Here is a 20785-nt window from a genome sequence, read left to right as displayed (position 1 = left end):
CATTGATTCAAATAATTTTTTCATAATATCTTTCTCCGAAATATTCGGATAAATACTCCTTAATTGAGTTTTGAATGTGCCAAATAAATTGATGGAGTCATAATGGACTTCTGGGATTCTATGTAATCCAAGATTATTCCCATTCTGAATAATGGCAGACGTAATTTCTACAACTTTAGAATCAATATTGGGGAAATTTTTCCACCAACGAACATGGAATGTCCGTAATAATATTGGAAGGCCTTTATCATTAAAGCTTGTAGTGCATTCCCATCTCTGAATCTATGGTATCGAAAATACCATAAAGAAGATGAAGACATCACTATGATCAGGGAGTTTGTTAAACCCCAGAGCTTTCAGCTTAGAACTGGATTTAGTCCATTTTGTAAAATGAACCTTTATTGGTTCTGGTAGTATTGCAAAGGATGGCCCAAATTTGATCCAGTAGGCATAAACCCAACTGGGTAGAGGTAATGACCTCTTGTAGACATCCTTTTCCCACTGGAAAAACCAGGAATGTCTATGGGAGGGATTTTGGTAATAAAAGGTATTATACCAAGAATCCATATAGTCCCAATAATTGAATTCCTTATCATTAGGAAGATTAGCTGCTTTAGCCAAATCAAATTTTCCCCAAGTTGAAGGATGCACGAATCTTTGAATCGTACACTTACTATACGCTCTTGGGCTATCCCATTTAGCCACATTAGACAGTGTATGATGCACTGCTATAGAATTGAGATGAACCAAAATAGATTCAAATGAATACCAACGTTTTCCAGCACGGATAGGACAGTAGGCTTCTCCAAGCCATTTCTATAACATCTCCCAGGAATCCAAGTTACCATCCAAGTCCTCTTTATTGAGGATCAAAATTGTGTCCTTTTCAGGAAGAGTAATATACTCTGGTTCAGCTTCAAGTGTCTCTTTATACGACACTGGGGCTTTGCCCTTCTTCTCTGAGGAATTTCCTCGATAATGATTTTTCGGCCTCGGCCTCGGCCTCTGGATTGATTTCCACGACCTCTGATTGGAAGTGGATTGACCCTTTCGGGGTTATACATGATTTTGACCCTGGAGAAATTCACGGGTTAGAAAATCAGGTAAGGAGTTTAATTCTCCTTTGATATGTTCAATATCAAAATCAAAGGCGCTAAATTCCGCCTGCCATCTGGCAAAGATTTGATTTTTACACCACAACAGATTGACCAGGATCCACCTCCTTTTGTGGCGAACCAAGCAACCATTAAAGCTGAATTCCTTCACCCCAATAATCTAGGTTTCAAAAGATGGTTTTATGAAACCTATGGGGACGCAGAGCGCATGGAATTCACAAAGGACTTTTATCTTTATTTGGAAACAAATAGGGTAATTATGTCTTTTGTTGATTGGTTTATGCGTTTTAAATTGAAGCAAGCGGAGAAACGACCATTAGTTTCTTCCACAGATTCCACTCTTTCAACCCTAATGAAAGAATGGCAGCTTCAATCTGGCATACCCATCAAATCAGTACATCCTCCAACTGATCCGATAAAGCTTGAATTTCCAAGCTCCTCAAGAAAAGTCCCTAATTATGTTGAAGCAGCTGCTTTTGTCAATCCTGAATCCACTCTTATCCTACGAGTCAAATCAGGAGACAAAACAATTTTACCAATTTAAATCTCAAAACAATTGGCCAACAGCTAATTCGTATTGAAGATTTGTTGGATAAAGGTAATCCAGAGAAATATTGTCAAAATCCTTATGACTTATCTTCTCGAAAATTACCTTTATTGATGAACAATAAACCGTTCATCAAACCACCCGTTCCAATTAGGAACTTTAAATTGGATAATAATTTTGAAGTTGTTGGTGAATTATTATTCAGGCTTGGAAAATTGAATCTTTCTGAAGATCAATTAAAACAGGCCAAAGAAGCAAAAGCTGTTGAGATTCTCAAAAGCATCCAAGTGCTAGAGTCTCAAGAAGATTCTTCTTTATCTACAAATTCTGAGGATTTAACTCCTTCAACATATTCTGATTCTGATATTGGTCAAAACTCTAATCTCAAAGATTTAGGATTAACCAATGTCAATCAGACTGAAGAAATTCTTCAGGAGATGATTCAGGACCCGAGTATACAAAAATTAGATTATGATAAAAAATCTACTCGGCGTTGGGATCTAAATCACAAACTTTATTACCATAGGGCTACACCTCAGGACCTATTGTATGAAGAGAATGTGTATTTAGATAAAAAAGCTTATGATGGTAAATCCATTTATGAATGGAATATAGAAGGATTATCTGAATATCAGATATTGGAACATTGTCGCCAAATGCTTATGTATTGTACAATCTGTCGGCAACATAAGAATTCCGATCAAGGAATTGCAGAAATGCTTACTGCAGGGTTTTCTAGAACCCTCAAAGGTTGGTGGGATAATATCCTAACCCCTGAACAACATCAGGAAATTTATAATTCAAAGACGGTTATCAAAACTGAATCTAGCCAAGCCTATCTAGGTGAGGATGATGCAGTTTATACCTTGATTTCCTGTATTGTTCATCATTTTATTGGAAATTTGACTTCCCAATCAGACAAGGTAAGAGAGGTTTACAAAATTTTAGGTGTCGAACACTTAGCCAGTTTCGCTGGTACATGGCTAAGGTTATGCAAAGACCAGATGCCAATAATGAATATTGGAAAGCTAAATTCATTGATGGATTACCAACTCTTTTTGCCAGCAAGGTAAGAAAAATGTTAGGTAATGAGGTAGGAATTATAAACTACCATCAATATACATATGGTCTCCTTACCAGTGCTATCATCCAAGAAGGACTGACCTTATGTAATGATTTAAAGCTTCAAGCTCAGCTTAAAAAACAAAATCTTACTGGTAAGCGTGAGCTTGGTGAATTTTGTGAACAATTTGCTTGTGACACAGGACCACCACCTTCCAATCAAAGGAAGGGAAAAGGTAAAGTCTCTCATTCTAAGAGACAGGAACCCTATTCACACCAGAGTAGGAGATATCCAAAAAGACAGTCTCATCATAAGACTCGTCATGAATCTAGGAGACCTCCTCCTCCTCAGAGACTACCTCCTAGAAGAAATCCTCCAGACAAAAAGAAAATTGTCTGTTACAAATGTGGTAAATTAGGCCACTATTCAAATAGATGCAAAACTAAAGAGAAACTTAACCAACTTCAGATTGATGAAGGATTAAGAATTCAGTTGGCTAAAATTCTCAAACTCTAATTCTGGGGAAGATATTGATTATGCCTCATCCAGCCAATCAGAAGAAGACCAAGATTGTAGTCGTTCTCATCTACAATCTGTGGCACAAATACATCAAATTAATGTTCTTACTAATGAACAACAACATATGCTTAAGAACATTGATCAAGAGGAAGATCCTCTTACCAAAAGATATTTAATCAAAGAATATCTTGAACAAATTCAAAGTACTTCAAAGATACCTCCCATTCAAGGAGCTAAACCTTATTCTTTGAAGGAAATTATTGGTCTTTATGAAGAAACCAATTCTTCAAAACAACCAGTATCCATCTCCTCATTACAAGGAGAAATTAAAGAAATCAAGCTTGAATTAAAAGAATTAAAATCCCTTTATAAAAAGCTTGAACAAAAATGTGAACAAAATGGTTTGCATCAAGAAAAGAAATTTGATGATTCTTTCCTTAATCTTTCCTTAATCAAATAACCAAAGTCATCCATCCAAGATGGCATACTATCATTAATTTGGTTATTGATCAGACCTTTGTCATTCCTAAATTGACAGCTCTGATTGATAGTGGAGCAAATTTGAACTGCATCCAGGAAGGGTTAATTCCAACCCAATACTTTGAGAAAACCACTCAAACATTGGCCAATGCCAATGGAGAAAAAATGAAAATTAAGTATAAATTAAACAATGCTTCCATATGCACTAATTATCAGAGCATCATTACTGACTTTTTGTTAGTCAAAAATATGACTCAACAGGTCATATTAGGCACTCCATTTTTGGAGAAAATTATGCCAATCAAAGGCATTCACAACCATGGGAAAAGGATGTCTACAAGAGGTCATTACCTCTACCCAGTTGAGTTTATGTCTGGTGGATCAAATTTGGGCCACCCCTTGCAATATTACCAGAACCAATAAAGGTTCATTTTACAAAATGGACTAAATCCAGTCCTGAGCTGAAAGCTCTGGGGTTTAACAAACTCCCTGATCATAGTGATGTCTTCATCTTCTTTATGGTATTTTCAATACCATGGATTTGGAGATGAGAATGCACTACAGGCTTTAATGTAAAGGCCTTCCAATATTATTACAGACATTCCATGTTCGTTGGTGGAAAAATTTCCCCAATATTGATACTAAAATTGCAGAAATTACGTCTGCCATTATTCAGAATGAGAATAATCTTGGATTACATAGAATCCCGGAAGTCCATTATGACTCCAATTTATTTGGCACATTCAAAACTCAATTAAGGAGTATTTATCCGAATATTTCGCAGAAAGATATTATGAAAAAATTATTTGAATCAATGAAGGATTCAATGGTTACTTAGTGCAATAAAGGCACATCCTCTCACCCAGCAGACGACAATATGTCGATCTCAGAACCATCTGTTGCAGAAGAAGAAGTAGAAGAAGAAGAAGAAAATATCGAAGAGCATGATCATAATGCTGCAGAGTCATTACTAGACAGTCAACCTCTGGATGATGACGAATATATTGCAGCGATGTTTCGTATCTTTGAAGCAAAGTCTAAATGCAAATAATATGTTTCAGGATATGACAGACACATCCATTGCAGATTTGTTGGCCAAGTCCGTCCAAAAGCAACAGAGAAAATCTTATCCTCCGGCCCACAGTTGGCCTATTTGTCACATCAATCAAGGCACCTACAGTATCTTTGGTCGGTCATATTCCATAAAGTCACAACCATGGCATGCCGAATGTAGCCGCCTTCATCAGATAAGAGTTAAAACTCTTAGACAAAGAAAGATTCTTTGGGACCAAGCCCATCAAAGGTCTCTTTCACATCTCAATCATGGAGATAATGGACAACAAAGTCAAGATCATCTCAATTATGGAGACAACATTCAAAGCAATCTCAATAATAGAGATGACTCAGCTCAGCCGCCTCAATCATAGAGGCTGATCTTTTTCTTAGTGGTGGATTTCAAAATTGTTAGAATCCACTTTAGTTTCCTCCTTCTATATAAGGAGTTGTTTTATTTTGTTAAGGCATCACTTGTTTTCGGAGCTTTCTCCATTGTACTCAAGGTTGTCTGCTTGTACTTGCCTGCTTGGAGTTTTATTGTAAGTTGTATGATATTGTGAATAAGATAGTAAGAGTTTAAAGTTATTTTCTGCTCGCTTTCTGTTTATTTGCCTTCTGTCAATTTCCTACTTCCCGCTGTAAATTGGTATCAGAGCCATGGAAGGCTAACTCGTGAATATCCAGGTATGGAGTAAGCTATTATAAATTTTTTATATCTTAATCATCAGAAGAGTTAACTTACTTCGCAAAGTTATAATGATTTTACTATTCATCTTCGTTCTTGTTACGATATGGGATGTCACCCAAGTCGCGTTGAGTCAAGGCCGTGTAGCCGGGGAAAGCGTTGAAGGCCGCTATACTCATAAGTCGTTGACAGACGTGTATCTGATCAAGAAGATGATGAACAGTAAATTAATTATGATATTATGAACAATAGTTTGCTTCGTTCATGATTACCATATAATCAGTTTATATAATTTTTACTTCATACTAGGATATTCCTCCTTCTGGTTTCTTTTACCACTCTTAGCTGTAGTGTAATTTTAGTTTACTTTCCTTGTAATTTAATTGTGTTTTAATTTTTAATTTGTCAAAACACGGCATCCAGTAGTAGGATTACTGGATCAATTAAAAATGCTTCTCTTGTTTAATATAAAGTTCAACAACAATTGAATGATTGGACAATTCCGTCCATTAAACCAACTTCAATTTACAAGAAAGGAACTTCCACCATTTCTAGTACCATGGGAATTAAAACCATAGAACAAACAATTAATCTTGAAAATCAAGATTCAACTCCTAAATTATTAGAGTTCACAGATCTCAACAAGTATCTGCAAGATACTGAGAAAAAATATATGCATATTGGATGCATACAGATTGCGTTCAAACCCTTGAGCTTACTAGGGATGAACACTTGTCTGCAGGCCATTCTCCGAAATGGTTGCTGTTTGGATTGGAAACCCTCATTGATGGGTATTGTGGAAACGAGTCTCAGTAGGGGACCCGTTTATTTTAATGTCCATCCAAACCTCACCCTATCTTTAACAGATAGGAATCTGTTAGAATCTCTCCAGTTGAGGATTCTAACATAGGGATATAATTTCATTCCTAGAAGTGAAACCATTGCAGTTATTGCAAGGATTCATTTCAAAATTATGAATACCTTAGTCCCTAAGGTATTATACTTACCAGATCAGGGTAAGACAGTGTTGATCGAGATAGATCTCATGAGTGCAAATGTTGCCACTCCAAGAATGATCAATTGGGAGGAAATTCATTTCCCAGCCAACTGGAAAATTCCTCAAGTTGTTCCTCCACAACTCCTGATTAATCAAGTTATTGATCAGGTTCTTCAATCCACAAATGGAGACGTGGTTATTAATTTTAAACCTAAGACTCCCTACCGAGTCTCTTTACCACCGTCATCCAAATTTTCTGATGTAGGCCAAACCTCACGCCTACATGAGGTGGATGAACAACAATCCTGTAAGGATGATTCCTCATTAAAAGGAATCCACATATCAGGCACCCAAATTCCCCATGGTGTCTATACGGAAAGGGAGCATGAGTGAACTTCTCCCACTCCTAGTGAAATGACTGGTTTCAATCTGTGATTATGATTTTTACACCACAACAGATTGACCAGGATCCACCCCCTTTTGTGGTGGACCGAGCAGCCATTAAAGCTGAATTCTTTCACCCCAATAATCTAGGTTTCAAAAGATGGTTTTATGAAACCTATGGGGATGCAGACCGCATGGAATTCACAAAGGACTTTTATCTTTATTTGGAAACAAATAGGGTAATTATGTCTTTTGTTGATTGGTTTATGCATTTTAAATTGAAGCAAGCAGAGAAACGACCATTAGTTTCTTCCCCAGATTCCACTCTTTCAACCCTAACGAAAGCATGGCAGCTTCAATCTGGCACAACCATCAGATCAGTACATCCTCCAACTGATCCAATAAAGCTTGAATTTCCAAGCTCCTCCGGCAAATTCCCTGATTATGTTGAAGCAGTTGCTTTTGTCAATCCTGAATCCACTCTTAATCCTATGGGTCAAATCAGGAGACAAAACAATTTTACCAATTTAAATCTCAAAACAATTGGTCAACAGCTAATTCGTATTGAAGATTTGTTGGATAAAGGTAATCCAGAGAAATATTTTCAAAATCTTTATGACTTATCTTCTCGAAAATTACCTTTATTGATGAACAATAAACCGCTCATCAAACCACCCGTTCCTATTAGGAACTTTAAATTGGGTAATAATTTTGAAGTTGTTGATGAATTATTATTCAGGCTAGGAAAATTGAATCTTTCTGAAGATCAATTAAAACAGGCCAAAGAAGCAAAAGCTGCTGAGATTCTCAAAAGCATTCAAGTGCTCATCATAATCACAGATGAGGTAACTTAAGAAATTGATGCCAGATTAAGCGGAATTAAAATCCTTGTTGAGATCATAGCTTTGATACCAATTTACAGCGGGAAGTAGGAAATTGACAGAAGGCAAATAAACAGAAAGCGAGCAGAGAATAACTTTAAACTCTTACTATCTTATTCACAATATCATACAACTTACAATAAAACTCCAAGCACGCAAGTACAATATGGCAACCTCGAGTACAATGGAGAAAGCTTCGAAAACAAGTGATGCCTTAACAAAATAAAACAACTCCTTATATAGAAGGAGGAAATTAAAGTGGATTTTAACAAATTTGAAATCCACCACTAATAAAGAGATCAGCCTCTCTGATTGAGGCGGCTGAGCTGAGTCATCTCTATTATTGAGATTGCTTTGAATGTTGCCTCCATAATTGAGATGATTTTTACTTTGTTGTCCATTATCTCCATGATTGAGATGTGAAAAAGACCTTTGATGGGCTTGGTCCCAAAGAATTTTTCTTTGTCTAAGAGTTTTAACTCTTATCCGATGAAGGCGGCTACATTCGGCATCCCATGGTTGTGACTTTATGGAATATGGCCGACCAAAGATACTGTAGGTGCCTTGATTGATGTGACAAATAGGCCAACTGTGGGCCGGAGGATAAGATTTCCTCTGTTGCTTTTGGACCGACTTGGCCCACGAATCTGCAATGGATGTGTCTGTCATATCCTGAAACATATTATTTGAATTTAGACTTTGCTTCAAAGATACGAAACATCGCAGCAATATATTCGTCATCATCCAGAGGTTGACTGTCTGGTAATGACTCCGCAACATTATGATCATGCTCTTCGATATTTTCTTCTTCTTCTTCTACTTCTTCTTCTGCAGCAGATGGTTCTGAGATCGACATATTGTCGTCTGCTGGGTGAGAGGATGTGCCTTCATTGCACTGAGTAACCATTGAATCCTTCATTGATTCAAATATTTTTTTCATAATATCTTTCTCCGAAATATTCGAATAAATACTCCTTAATTGAGTTTTGAATGTGCCAACTAAATTGGTGGAGTCATAATGGACTTCCGGGATTCTATGTAATCCAAGATTATTCTCATTCTGAATAATGGCAGACGTAATTTCTGCAACTTTAGAATCAATATTCGGGAAATTTTTCCACCAACGAACATGGAATGTCCGTAATAATATTGGAAGGCCTTTATCATTAAAGCTTGTAGTGCAATCACATCTCCAAATCCATGGTATCGAAAATACCATAAAGAAGATGAAGACATCACAATGATTAGGGAATTTGTTAAAACCCAGAGCTTTCAGCTCAGGATTGGATTTAATCCATTTTGTAAAATGAACCTTTATTGGTTCTGGTAATATTGCAAGGGGTGGCCCAAATTTGATCCACTAGGCATAAACCCAACTGGGTAGAGGTAATGACCTCTTGTAGACATCCTTTTCCCATTGGAAAAGCCAAGAATGTCTATGGGAAGGATTTTGGTAATAAAAGGTATTATACCAAGAATCCATATAGTCCCAATAATTGAATTCCTTATCATTAGGAAGATTAGTTGCTTTAGCCAAATCAAATTTTCCCCAAGTTGAGGGATGCATGAATCTTTAAATCGTACACTTACTGTACGCTCTTGGGCTATCCCATTTAGCCACATTAGACAGTATATGATGCACTGCCATGGAATTAAGATGAACCAAAATAGATTCAAATGAATACCATCGTTTTCCTGCACGGATGGGACAGTAGGCGTCTCCAAGCCATTTCTGTAACATCTCCCAGGAATCCAAGGTACCATCCAAGTCCTCTTTATTGAGGATCAAAATTGTGTCCTTTTTAAGAAGAGTAATATACTCTGGTTCAGCTTCAAGTGTCTCTTTATACGACACTGGAACTTTGCCCTTCTTCTCTGAGGAATTTCCTCGATCTTGATTTTTTCGGCCTCGGCCTCTTGATTGATTTCCACGACCTCTGATTGGAAGTGGATTGCCCCTGTCGGAGTTATACATGATTTTGACCCTGGAGAAATTCCAGGGTTAGAAAATCAGGTAAGGAGTTTAATTCTCCTTTGATATGTTCAATATCATAATCAAAGGCGCTTAATTCCGCTTGCCATCTGGCAAAGATTTGTTTGGAAGTAAGATTTTTCACATCCTTCTTAAGAATTGATTTTGCAGCAGAACAATCAACTCTTAAAAGAAATTTCTGATTTAAGAGATCATCTTGAAATTTATGAATGCACTTAATTATTGCCAAAATTTCTTGTTTAATAGTGGAATAATTAATTTGTGCATCATGCCAGTTACCCAGAGGTAAATCATACAAGTTCTTCTTTACCGGTTGGATTAACTTGTTTTAATATGCCACCATAGCCTATATGGGAGGCATCTGCTACAACCTTCGGATAGGAAGAATTTGTCACGTTAAGACAATAGAGTTGTCTTACCTTACGCTTTATGAATTGGACTGTCTGTGTATGTTTAGGAGTCCATGGCTGAGGGTTCTTTCTGAGTCGTTTGTGTAATATTGCTGAGTCTTGAGCAAAGTTAGGATAATAATCAGCAATATAATTGAGACTTCCTAGAAATCTCTAAAGTTGAGTTTTTTCCAATAATTCAACTGGAAATTTGGAAGCAAACTCAATACTTCGTGCGATGGGAACTATCTTTCCCTTGTGAATATTGTGACCTAAGAATCTCACAGAGGTCTGTAACAATTTTATTTTTGGTGTCGATATCACCAACCCATGTTTTCTAAAAACTGTTTTGAAAACATTTAAATGCTTAAAATGAGCATCAATAGATTCTGAATAAACAAGTATATCATCAATGTAAAAATCATTATTAACTCACCAAGAATTCCATGGTTGTCAATGCCTTTGATTGGCATAATTTTCTCCAAAAATGAAGTGCCTAATATGACATATTGAGTCATATTTTTTACTAACAAAAAGTCAGTAATGATGCACTGATCATTAGTGCATATAGAGACATTGTTTAATATACTTAATTTTCATTTTTTCTCCATTGGCATTGGCCAATGTTTGAGTGGTTTTCTCAAAGTATTGGGTTGGAATTAACCCTTCCTGGATGCAGTTTGGCCAAAAGCTAATTCGTATTGAAGATTTGTTTGATAAAGGTAATCCAGAGGAACATTGTCAAAATCCTTATGACTTATCTTCTCGAAAATTACCTTTATTGATGAACAATAAACCGCTCATCAAACCACCCGTTCCAATTAGGAACTTTGAATTGGATAATAATTTGAAGTTGTTGATGAATTATTATTCAGGCTTGGAAAATTGAATCTTTCTGAAGATCAATTAAAACAGGCCAAAGAAGCAAAAGCTGCCTCAAAAGCATTCAAGTGCTAGAATCTCATGAAGATTCTTCTTCATCTACAAATTCTGAGGATTTAACTCCTTCAGCATATTCTAATTCTGATATTGGTCAAAACTCTAATCTCAAAGATTTAGGATTAACCAATGTCAATCAAACTGAAGAAGTTCTTCAGGAGATGATTCAGGACCCGAGTATACAAAAATTAGATTATGATAAAAAATCTACTCGGCGTTGGGATCTAAATCACAAACTTTATTACCATAGGCCTACACCTCAGGACCTATTGTACGAAGAGAATGTGTATTTAGATCAAAAGGCTTATGATGGCAAATCCATTTATGAATGGAATATAGATTGATTATCTGAATATCAGATATTGGAACATTGTCGCCAAATGCTTTTGTATTGTACAATCTGTCGGCAACATAAGAATTTCGATCAAGGAATTGCAGAAATGCTTACTGCAGGGTTTTCTAGAACCCTCAAAGGTTGGTGGGATAATATCCTAACCCCTGAACAACATCAGGAAATTTATAATTCAAAGAAGGTTATCAAAACTGAATCTGGCCAAGCCTATCTAAGTGAGGACAATGCAGTTTATACCTTGATTTCCTGTATTGTTCATCATTTTATTGGAAATTTGACTTCCCAATCAGACAAGGGAAGAGAGGTTTTGCAAAATCTTAGGTGTTGAACACTTAGCCAGTTTCGCTGGTACATGGATGTTTGCCTCACTAAGGTTATGCAAAGACCAGATGCCAATAATGAATATTGGAAAGCTAAATTCATTGATGGATTACCAACTCTTTTTGCTAGTAAGGTAAGAAAAAGGTTAGGTAATGAGGTAGGAATTATAAACTACCATCAATATACATATGGTCTCCTTACCAGTGCTATCATCCAAGAAGGACTGACCTTATGTAATGATTTAAAGCTTCAAGCTCAGCTTAAAAAACAAAATCTTACTGGTGAGCGTGAGCTTGGTGAATTCTGTGAACAATTTACTTGTGACACAGGACCACCATCTTCCAATCAAAGGAAGGGAAAAGGTAAAGTCTCTCATTCTAAGAGACAGGAACCCTATTCACACCAGGGTAGGAGATATCCAAAAAGATAGTCTCATCATAAGACTTGTCATGAATCTAGGAGACCTCCTCCTCCTCAGAGACTACCTCCTAGAAGAAATCCTCCAGACAAAAAGAAAATTGTCTGTTACAAATGTGGTAAATTAGGCCACTATTCAAATAGATGCAAAACTAAAGAGAAACTTAACCAACTTCAGATTGATGAAGGATTAAGAATTCAGTTGGCTAAAATTCTCTTAAACTCTGATTCTGATTCTGATTCTGATTCTGAGGATGATATTGATTATGCCTCATCCAGCCAATCAGAAGAAGACCAAGATTGTAGCTGTTCTCATCTACAATCTGTAGCACAAATGCATCAAATTAATGTTCTTACTAATGAACAACAACATATGCTTAAGAACATTGATCAAGAGGAAGATCCTCTTACCAAAAGATATTTAATCAAAGAATATCTTGAACAAATTCAAAGTACTTCAAAGATACCTCCCATTCAAGGAGTTAAACCTTATTCTTTGAAGGAAATTATTGGTCGTTATGAAGAAACCAATTCTTCAAAACAACCAATATCCATCTCCTCATTACAAAGAGAAATTAAAGAAATCAAGCTTGAATTAAAAGAATTAAAATCCCTTTATAAAAAGCTTGAACAAAAATGTGAACAAAATGGTTTGCATCAAGAAAAGAAATCTAATGATTCTTTCCTTAATCTTTCCTTAATCAAATAACCAAAGTCATCCATCAAATATGGCATACTGTCATTAATTTGGTTATTGATCAAACTTTTGTCATTCCTAAATTGATAGCTCTGATTGATAGTGGAGCAGATTTGAACTGCTTCCAGGAAGGGTTAATTCCAACCCAATACTTTGAGAAAACCACTCAAACATTGGCCAATGCCAATGGAGAAAAAATGAAAATTAAGTATAAATTAAACAATGCCTCCATATGCACTAATGATCAATGCATCATTACTGATTTTTTGTTAGTCAAAAATATGACTCAACAGGTCATATTAGGCACTCCATTTTTGGAGAAAATTATGCCAATCAAAGGCATTGACAACCATGGAATTCTTGGTGAGGTTAATAATAAACCCATATATTTTTCTTTCAAATCTCCACCTCAAATTAGTTTTATCAATGAGATTTCATAATAGAGACACGTCAAGGAACATCATCTTAAAGAAATTCAATTTTTAACGCTTGAACAACAGTTGGAAACTACAGCGATGAAAGAGAAAATTAGTTCTCTTCAAAAATTATTTTCTCAAGAAATTTGTAGTGACATTCCTACAACTTTTTGGGATAGACATAAATATATTGTGTCTTTACCATATATTGATGGGTTCAATGAAAGAACCATTCCGACAAAAGCAAGGCCTAGTCAAATGAAACATGTCTTACCTCTGCAAAAAGGAAATCCAAAATCTTTTGGATAAGAAATTAATTCGAAAATCTTACTCCCCATGGAGTTGTACTGTTTTTTATGTCAATAAAAATGCAGAGAAGGAACGAGGTGTTCCCAAATTAGTGGTTAATTATAAACCACTCAATGATTGTTTGAGATGGATTCGATATTCTATCCTCAACAAAAAAGATTTATTAGACAAATTATTTTATGCTAAAATCTTTTCTAAATTTGATTTGAAATCTGGATATTGGCAAATTCAAATCAATGAAAAGGATAAATATAAGACTGCATTCACTGTCCCATTTGGTCACTTTGAATGGAATGTTATGCCTTTGGTTTAAAAAATACTCCATCTGAATTTCAGAATATCGTGAATGACATCTTTGTTGCTTATCCTGAATTTACAATTGTTTACATTGATGATATACTTGTTTATTCAGAATCTATTGATGCTCATTTTAAACATTTAAATGCTTTCAAAACAGTTATTAGAAAACATGGGTTGGTGATATCAGCACCAAAAATGAAATTGTTTCAAACCTCTGTGAGATTTTTAGGTCACAATATTCATAAGGGAAAAGTAGTTCCCATTGCACGAAGTATTGAGTTTGCGTCCAAATTTCCAGATGAATTATTGGAAAAAACTCAACTTCAGAGATTTCTAGGAAGTCTCAATTATATTGTTGATTATTATCCTAACCTTGCTCAAGACTCAGCAATATTACACAAACGACTCAAAAAGAACCCTAAACCATGGACTCCTAAACATACACAGGCAGTCCAACTCATAAAGCATAAGGTAAGACAACTCCCTTGTCTTAACCTGACAAATCCTTCCTATCCGAAGGTTGTAGAGACAGATGCCTCCCATATAGGCTATGGTGGCATATTAAAACAAGTTAATTCAGCTGGTAAAGAAGAACTTGTACGATTTACCTCTGAGTAACTGGCATGATGCGCAGATTAATTATTCCACTGTCAAACAAAAAATTTTGGCAATAATTAAGTGCATTCATAAATTTCAAGATGATCTCTTAAATCAGAAATTTCTTTTTAAGTGTTGATTGTTCTGCTGCAAAATCAATTCTTAAGAAGGATGTGAAGAATCTTATTTCCAAACAAATCTTTGCCATATGGCAGGCGGAATTAAACGCCTTTGATTATGATATTGAACATATCAAAGGAGAATTAAACTCCTTATCTGATTTTCTAACCCGTGAATTTCTCCAGGGTCAAAATGATGTATAACCCCAGAAGGGGCAATCCACTTCCAATCAGAGGTCGTGGAAATCAATCCAGAGGCCGAGGCCGAAAAAATCAAAATCGAGGAAATTCCTCAGAGAAGAAGGGCAAGCCCCAGTGTCGTATAAAGAGACACTGGAAGCTGAACCAAAGTATATTACTCTTCCTGAAAAGGACACAATTTTGATCCTCGATAAAGAGGACTTGGATGGTACTTTGGATTCCTAGGAGATGTTACAGAAATGGCTTGGAGAAGCCTACTGTCCCATCCGTGCAGGAAAACGTTAGTATTCATTTGAATCTATTTTGGTTCATCTCAATTCAATAGCAGTGCCTCATACACTGTCTAATGTGGCTAAATGGGATAGCCCAAGAGCGTACAGTAAGTGTACGATTCAAAAATTCGTGCATCCCTCAACTTGGGAAAAATTTGATTTGGCTAAAGCAGCTAATCTTCCTAATGATAACGAATTCAATTATTGGGACTATATAGATTCTAAATCCCTCCCATAGACATTCTTGGTTTTTCTAGTGGGAAAAGGATGTCTACAAGAGGTCATTACCTCTACCCAGTTGGGTTTATGCCTGGTGGATCAAATTTGGGCCACCCCTTGCAATATTACCAGAACCAATAAAGGTTCATTTTACAAAATGGACTAAATCCAGTCCTGAGCTGAAATCTTTGGGGTTTAACAAACTCCCTAATCATAGTGATGTCTTCATCTTCTTTATGGTATTTTCAATACCATGGATTTGGAGATGGGAATGCACTACAGGCTTTAATGATAAAGGTCTTCCAATATTATTACAGACATTCCATGTTCGTTGGTGGAAAAATTTCCCCAATATTGATACTAAAGTTGCAGAAATTACGTCTGCCATTATTCAGAATGATAATAATCTTGGATTACATAGAATCCCGGAAATCCATTATGACTCCACCAATTTATTTGGCACATTCAAAACTCAATTAAGGAGTATTTATCCGAATATTTCGGAGAAAGATATTATGAAAAAAATTATTTGAATCAATGAAAGATTCAATGGTTACTCAGTGCAATAAAGGCACATCCTCTCACGCAGCAGACGACAATATGTCGTTCTCAGAACCATATGTTGCAGAAGAAGAAGAAGAAAATATCGAAGAGCATGATCATAACGCTACGGAGTCATTACCAGACAGTCAACCTCTGGATGATGACAAATATATTGCTGCGATGTTTCGTATCTTTGAAGCAAAGTCTAAATGCAAATAATATATTTCAGGATATGACATACACATCCATTGCAGATTCGTCAGCCAAGTCCGTCCAAAAGCAACAGAGGAAATCTTATCCTCCGGCCCACAGCTGGCCTATTTGTCACATCAATCAAGGCACCTACAGTATCTTTGGTCGGTCATATTCCATAAAGTCACAACCATGGGATGCCGAATGTAGCCGCCTTCATCGGATAAGAGTTAAAGCTCTTAGACAAAGAAAGATTTTTTGGGACCAAGCCCATCAAAGGTCTTTTTCACATCTCAATCATGGAGATAATGGACAACAAAGTCAAGATCATCTCAAAACAATCTCAATAATAGAGATGACTCAGCTCAGCCGCCTCAATCATAGACGCTTATCTCTTTATTAGTGGTGGATTTCAAAATTGTTAAAATCCACTTTAGTTTCCTCCGTCTATATAAGGAGTTGTTTTATTTTGTTAAGGCATCACTTGTTTTCGGAGCTTTCTCCATTGTACTCAAGGTTGCCTGCTTGTACTTGCCTGCTTGGAGTTTTATTGTAAGTTGTATGATATTGTGAATAAGTTGTATGATTTTGTGAATAAGATAGTAAGAATTTAAAGTTATTCTCTGCTCGCTTTCTGTTTATTTGCCTTCTGTCAATTTCCTACTTACCGTTGTTCTCAATTTAAAACAGGGAGGACAGGGAGAGGGGGTCTTCCCCCCCCCCCCCCCCCCCCCGCTCTCTCTCTCTCTCTCTCTCTCTCTCTCTCTATCTATCTCTCTTTAAAAGTTGTTCTAAATGCTTATTTTTATTATGATGCCATAGTGACATCATCCTAGTACCATTGCTGGCTTTTACTGTTGAACTGGACCCAACCATCTTTCTCAATCAAGCACCATTTTGGAAGTGACAACATGGATAAAAATGTGATAAAAACTACAATTATTTGTATCATTAAACAATAGAACATAAAAGGGACACAGATGTAATCCAGCTAGAGAAAAGTGGTCCTGCAGACACAAGCATAAGGAAACAGGAATACCAGCGGCCAGAAAGAAAAAGGACATACCATGAAGACAATGTTACGTATCTGAGACAACTGAGAAGCATGGACCAGTTGTTCAACTATCTCTCCTGACGATAGGTTGCTTTTGAAGCCCATGGTCCCAGTAGCACAGAAATTGCATCCCATTTTGCAACCCACCTGAAAAACCAAAAGGGAAAAAACAGATAAACCAATTGGCCACAGAGTAGTTCACTGCAAAGTTAAGAGAAAAAAAGAATGAGGAACATTATTCACTAGATAGAGTGGCAGTAGCGCGAAAAGCAAAAAGAATGAGAATTGAGAAGAGTTATTCACTCGATGAGACAATACCTGAGAAGACAAGCAGAGTGTAGCTCTTGGACCTCCAGGTCGAGGTTTTCCGCCGTATTTTCCGAGGCGTGTGTCATATCTCATGATAACAGCTTCTACAAAAGATCCATTCTAGTAACAGGAAAGATAGATAATGCGTTGATCCATTAGATGCTATAATGGAGACGAAGTTTATTATAAGAACATGTCAAATCCTTTAGAAGTACGGTGCATGCGACTCAAAGTAAGCTCTTCAAAGTGTCAGTAATAACTAGTCCTTAACTTGGCAATGAAGTTAAAACCTATAAAAAAACTCATTCCAGGGCCGAATTTGTTAAAAATGCTAACCCAATACACAAGCAAGCTTAATTTCGACATGGTCAAAAGACAGAGAAGAAACTGAATGACTAATTCGGATTGTAGACAAAAAGGGTCAAACCAAAAAATCAATTACCTGCAATTTAATAAGGAGTTTGGTCGTCACCCCATCAACCGATTCGACCACTGATGCAACAGTCGACGTCGTCGACCGGAACTTTGAACGAAGCAAAGGATACGCAGAAGCAGGCAACGATGGAACTTGGTGAGGTTGGGAATTAGGGTTCTGAAGAACATGCCTTCAACAGGGAACTTCGTTATTTAGGGACGGAAAAGCATTGGAGATGCAGAAAGGAAAAATGTATATGCAAAGACGAGAAGGTACCTCCATATTGAAGGGATGAACTGGGCGCTGATGGCGGCATTCTCAAATTCGGTCCGTAGTGATCCGAGATCAAAAACGGAGCGAAAAGACATCGAGACCTTGTACGAATCTTATGCTTTTGACTTTTCCCGTCTTCACTATGAAATATGTTTCTTTCGCGGCATCTCACTGTGAAATATGTTTCAGTACGAAACTGTCTTCGATCTGTAGTTAAAACCCTCGTGTCTCCTAGACGAAAGCCGTAGAGGATACGGAAAACCAAATATTTCGGTATTCTCTTTTCTGATCTTCATTTCAGAAGAACTCGGTCGGACTGAATCCAGAGAGTGAAATTGAATTGAATTATTAAGTAAAAATTAAATTAAATTATTTAATAAGCATAAAAATAAATTACTTTTTTATGTATTTGAGCGTAATGAAAAGTATATTTTTTGTGTTAATATGTATAATAAAAAATATAGTAGCAAATGTAGAATTAATTTGTTAATAAAATATATATGTTACATAATAATAAAATTTTGAATTAAATGAATAACAAATTATATCTTCGTAAACGTAATTTTTAAAAAAATAGAAAATTAAATATAAATAAAGCAAAAAATGAATAAATAAATTGAATAATATAAGACTGAATAATAATAAATTATAATTAAATACAATTTAAGATACTTGACTATTAATATTAATCCGGACATTATAAATTATATGAATAAAAAATTTATTTTAAACAATTGAAAATAAAATTAAATAATATTAAATTAATGAATGACTAATTATCTTCTGTATTTAAATTAATTTAAAAAATTAATTAAAAATTAATAAATAAAAACAATGGTTACTGGGTTAAATAACAGAAATTAAATCATAATAAATTATAAATAGGATTAAAAATATGATTAAATACAATTTAAATATATAATTGTGAATATTAATTTAGAAATTATATACTATATGAATGAAAATAATAATTTTAGACAGTTAAAAATTAGAAAAAATCATATTGAATTATAAAATTTATGAATATAGATATTATGTTTAAATATAAATAAAATTTTAAAATAATATTATAATTAAATAAACTTTTTTAATAGTAATGCAAAAATTATAAAATTTATGAACATAAAAAATGGATTAAAACATAAATAACAATTATATAGTAATCATAATATAATTAATATTATAAGTTAACATTAAAACTTTAATTGTGAACTGTAAATCATAAATGAACTTTATAAATATAAATAATTATTTTAAAAAAATTGGTTAAGTCATAATAAATGAGGAATGCCATTATTTGTTATCGTTTTTTTATTTGTGATCCATAATCAAATAGTTTATGTTAATATTGTGAACTATTATGACTTTTTCTTAGCAAAAGAGTAGATACCAGTGAAAATGTGGTAAGATGATCATAGAGCTCATCCACCGCAATCCTTTCACCAATAAGCAACGGAAATATTACTGAAAAAGTTCAACTCTTGTTGTCATAGTATATAATATAGATTTTTGCAAGTCATCTCGCATACAAACTGGTTTTATTAATATAATTAAGATTTCAAAATAAAATATATTTTTTAATCATTGCTAGGAGGGTAAGGTTCCTCCCTTGTTAGTGAGACAGATAAGAAAGGGTCCTAAGCTTCCCCTTATTGCTATATGAAACCAGGGGTAAGGGGTTTGGTTGATTGACCATACTTGTTTAATAGTTTGATACTTGAATTTTAGAGGGGTTAGTGTGCTTTGTAAGTATGGGGGAAAGTTAGAGGGAAGGTTTAAGTATTTTACCTAGTGAAAGTGAGAGAGAAAGTAAAGTACTTGTTTGTATTAGTGTGCGCAATGGAAAGTGTAGTGTAAAGTACTTATTTGTGATAGTATGCACAATGTAAAGTGCAGTATAAAGTACTTGTTTGTGTTAGTGTGCATATTGAAAAGTGTGGTGTAAAGTGCAGAAAGATTATTTCTTAAATAAAATATTTTGATATATCTAACTTTCAGAAAATTAAATTAATATTAGTTAATAAATAAAATATATTAAACATAATTATTAAACAAATACTTACTTTTATACTATTAAAATTGTAATCAAATTTTAATTTTGTAACATCTAAATACGAAATAATTATATAAAAAGGATATTATAAAATATTTATTAACCTAATATATATTAGTAATATCAAAATAGTATTAATTTATTAACATAATTTATAAAAAGTAAAATTACTTACTTTTATAATATCCAAAAACTTTATGTAATTATTATATTTACAGTGTTTCAATTCTCACTCTTAAACTAACGTATATACGCAATTATATTTGTTTAAATTCATTACCCAACGTACTACTCAAACATCATAATAATAGAAATAAAAATAATACAAATATAACTCAATCACCTATTTAATATAAAATACCTACAACTGTATATACAAAATACAACAAAAAAATAGTTAATGTCATTAAAACATAATAGTCAATAATTTTGCCACATATGAATTGCTAATACATCTCGAAAATATGATGTTCTTGCAAATTACACTGTAAAATCCCTCTGAGTATTTTGAGTGTCTACATCATCCTCAAAATCATCACCACTATCATTGTCTTCATTTTCATTTGCATTCTTATCTTCACAATGTTCTCCACCATAATCATCACTTGAATAATCTTTTTCATCTTTTTCACTGGTGACAAAAACATTGATTTTGTACTGGTGACAAAAACCTTGATT

The 20785-nt window shown here is 34.8% G+C and overlaps 1 protein-coding gene across 1 annotated transcript in view; it reads right to left on the bottom strand.

Annotated features, from left to right (window-relative positions):
• Positions 1 to 18268, bottom strand: part of LOC137951911 (uncharacterized) — a 36635-nt gene extending 18367 nt beyond the window's left edge. The window contains exons 1-4 of the mRNA XM_068798893.1: positions 18058 to 18268; positions 17809 to 17971; positions 17376 to 17486; positions 17070 to 17204 (exon numbers count right to left, since the gene is read on the bottom strand). Coding sequence (XP_068654994.1) covers positions 17070 to 17204; positions 17376 to 17486; positions 17809 to 17971; positions 18058 to 18149 — 501 coding nt within the window. The 5' untranslated portion in view covers positions 18150 to 18268. The remainder of the gene's footprint in view (positions 1 to 17069; positions 17205 to 17375; positions 17487 to 17808; positions 17972 to 18057) is intronic.
• Between the last annotated feature and the right edge of the window lie 2517 nt (positions 18269 to 20785).

Source organism: Aristolochia californica, unplaced genomic scaffold (genome assembly GCF_029961685.1).
Source record: "Aristolochia californica isolate CCGP_79_NKW_82.1479 unplaced genomic scaffold, dmAriCali1.0.hap1 SCAF_15, whole genome shotgun sequence".
Taxonomy (NCBI): Eukaryota; Viridiplantae; Streptophyta; class Magnoliopsida; order Piperales; family Aristolochiaceae; genus Aristolochia; species Aristolochia californica.
The sequence above is the reverse complement of the archived record's forward strand: the minus strand, read 5'-3'. Positions and strand labels throughout refer to the sequence as shown.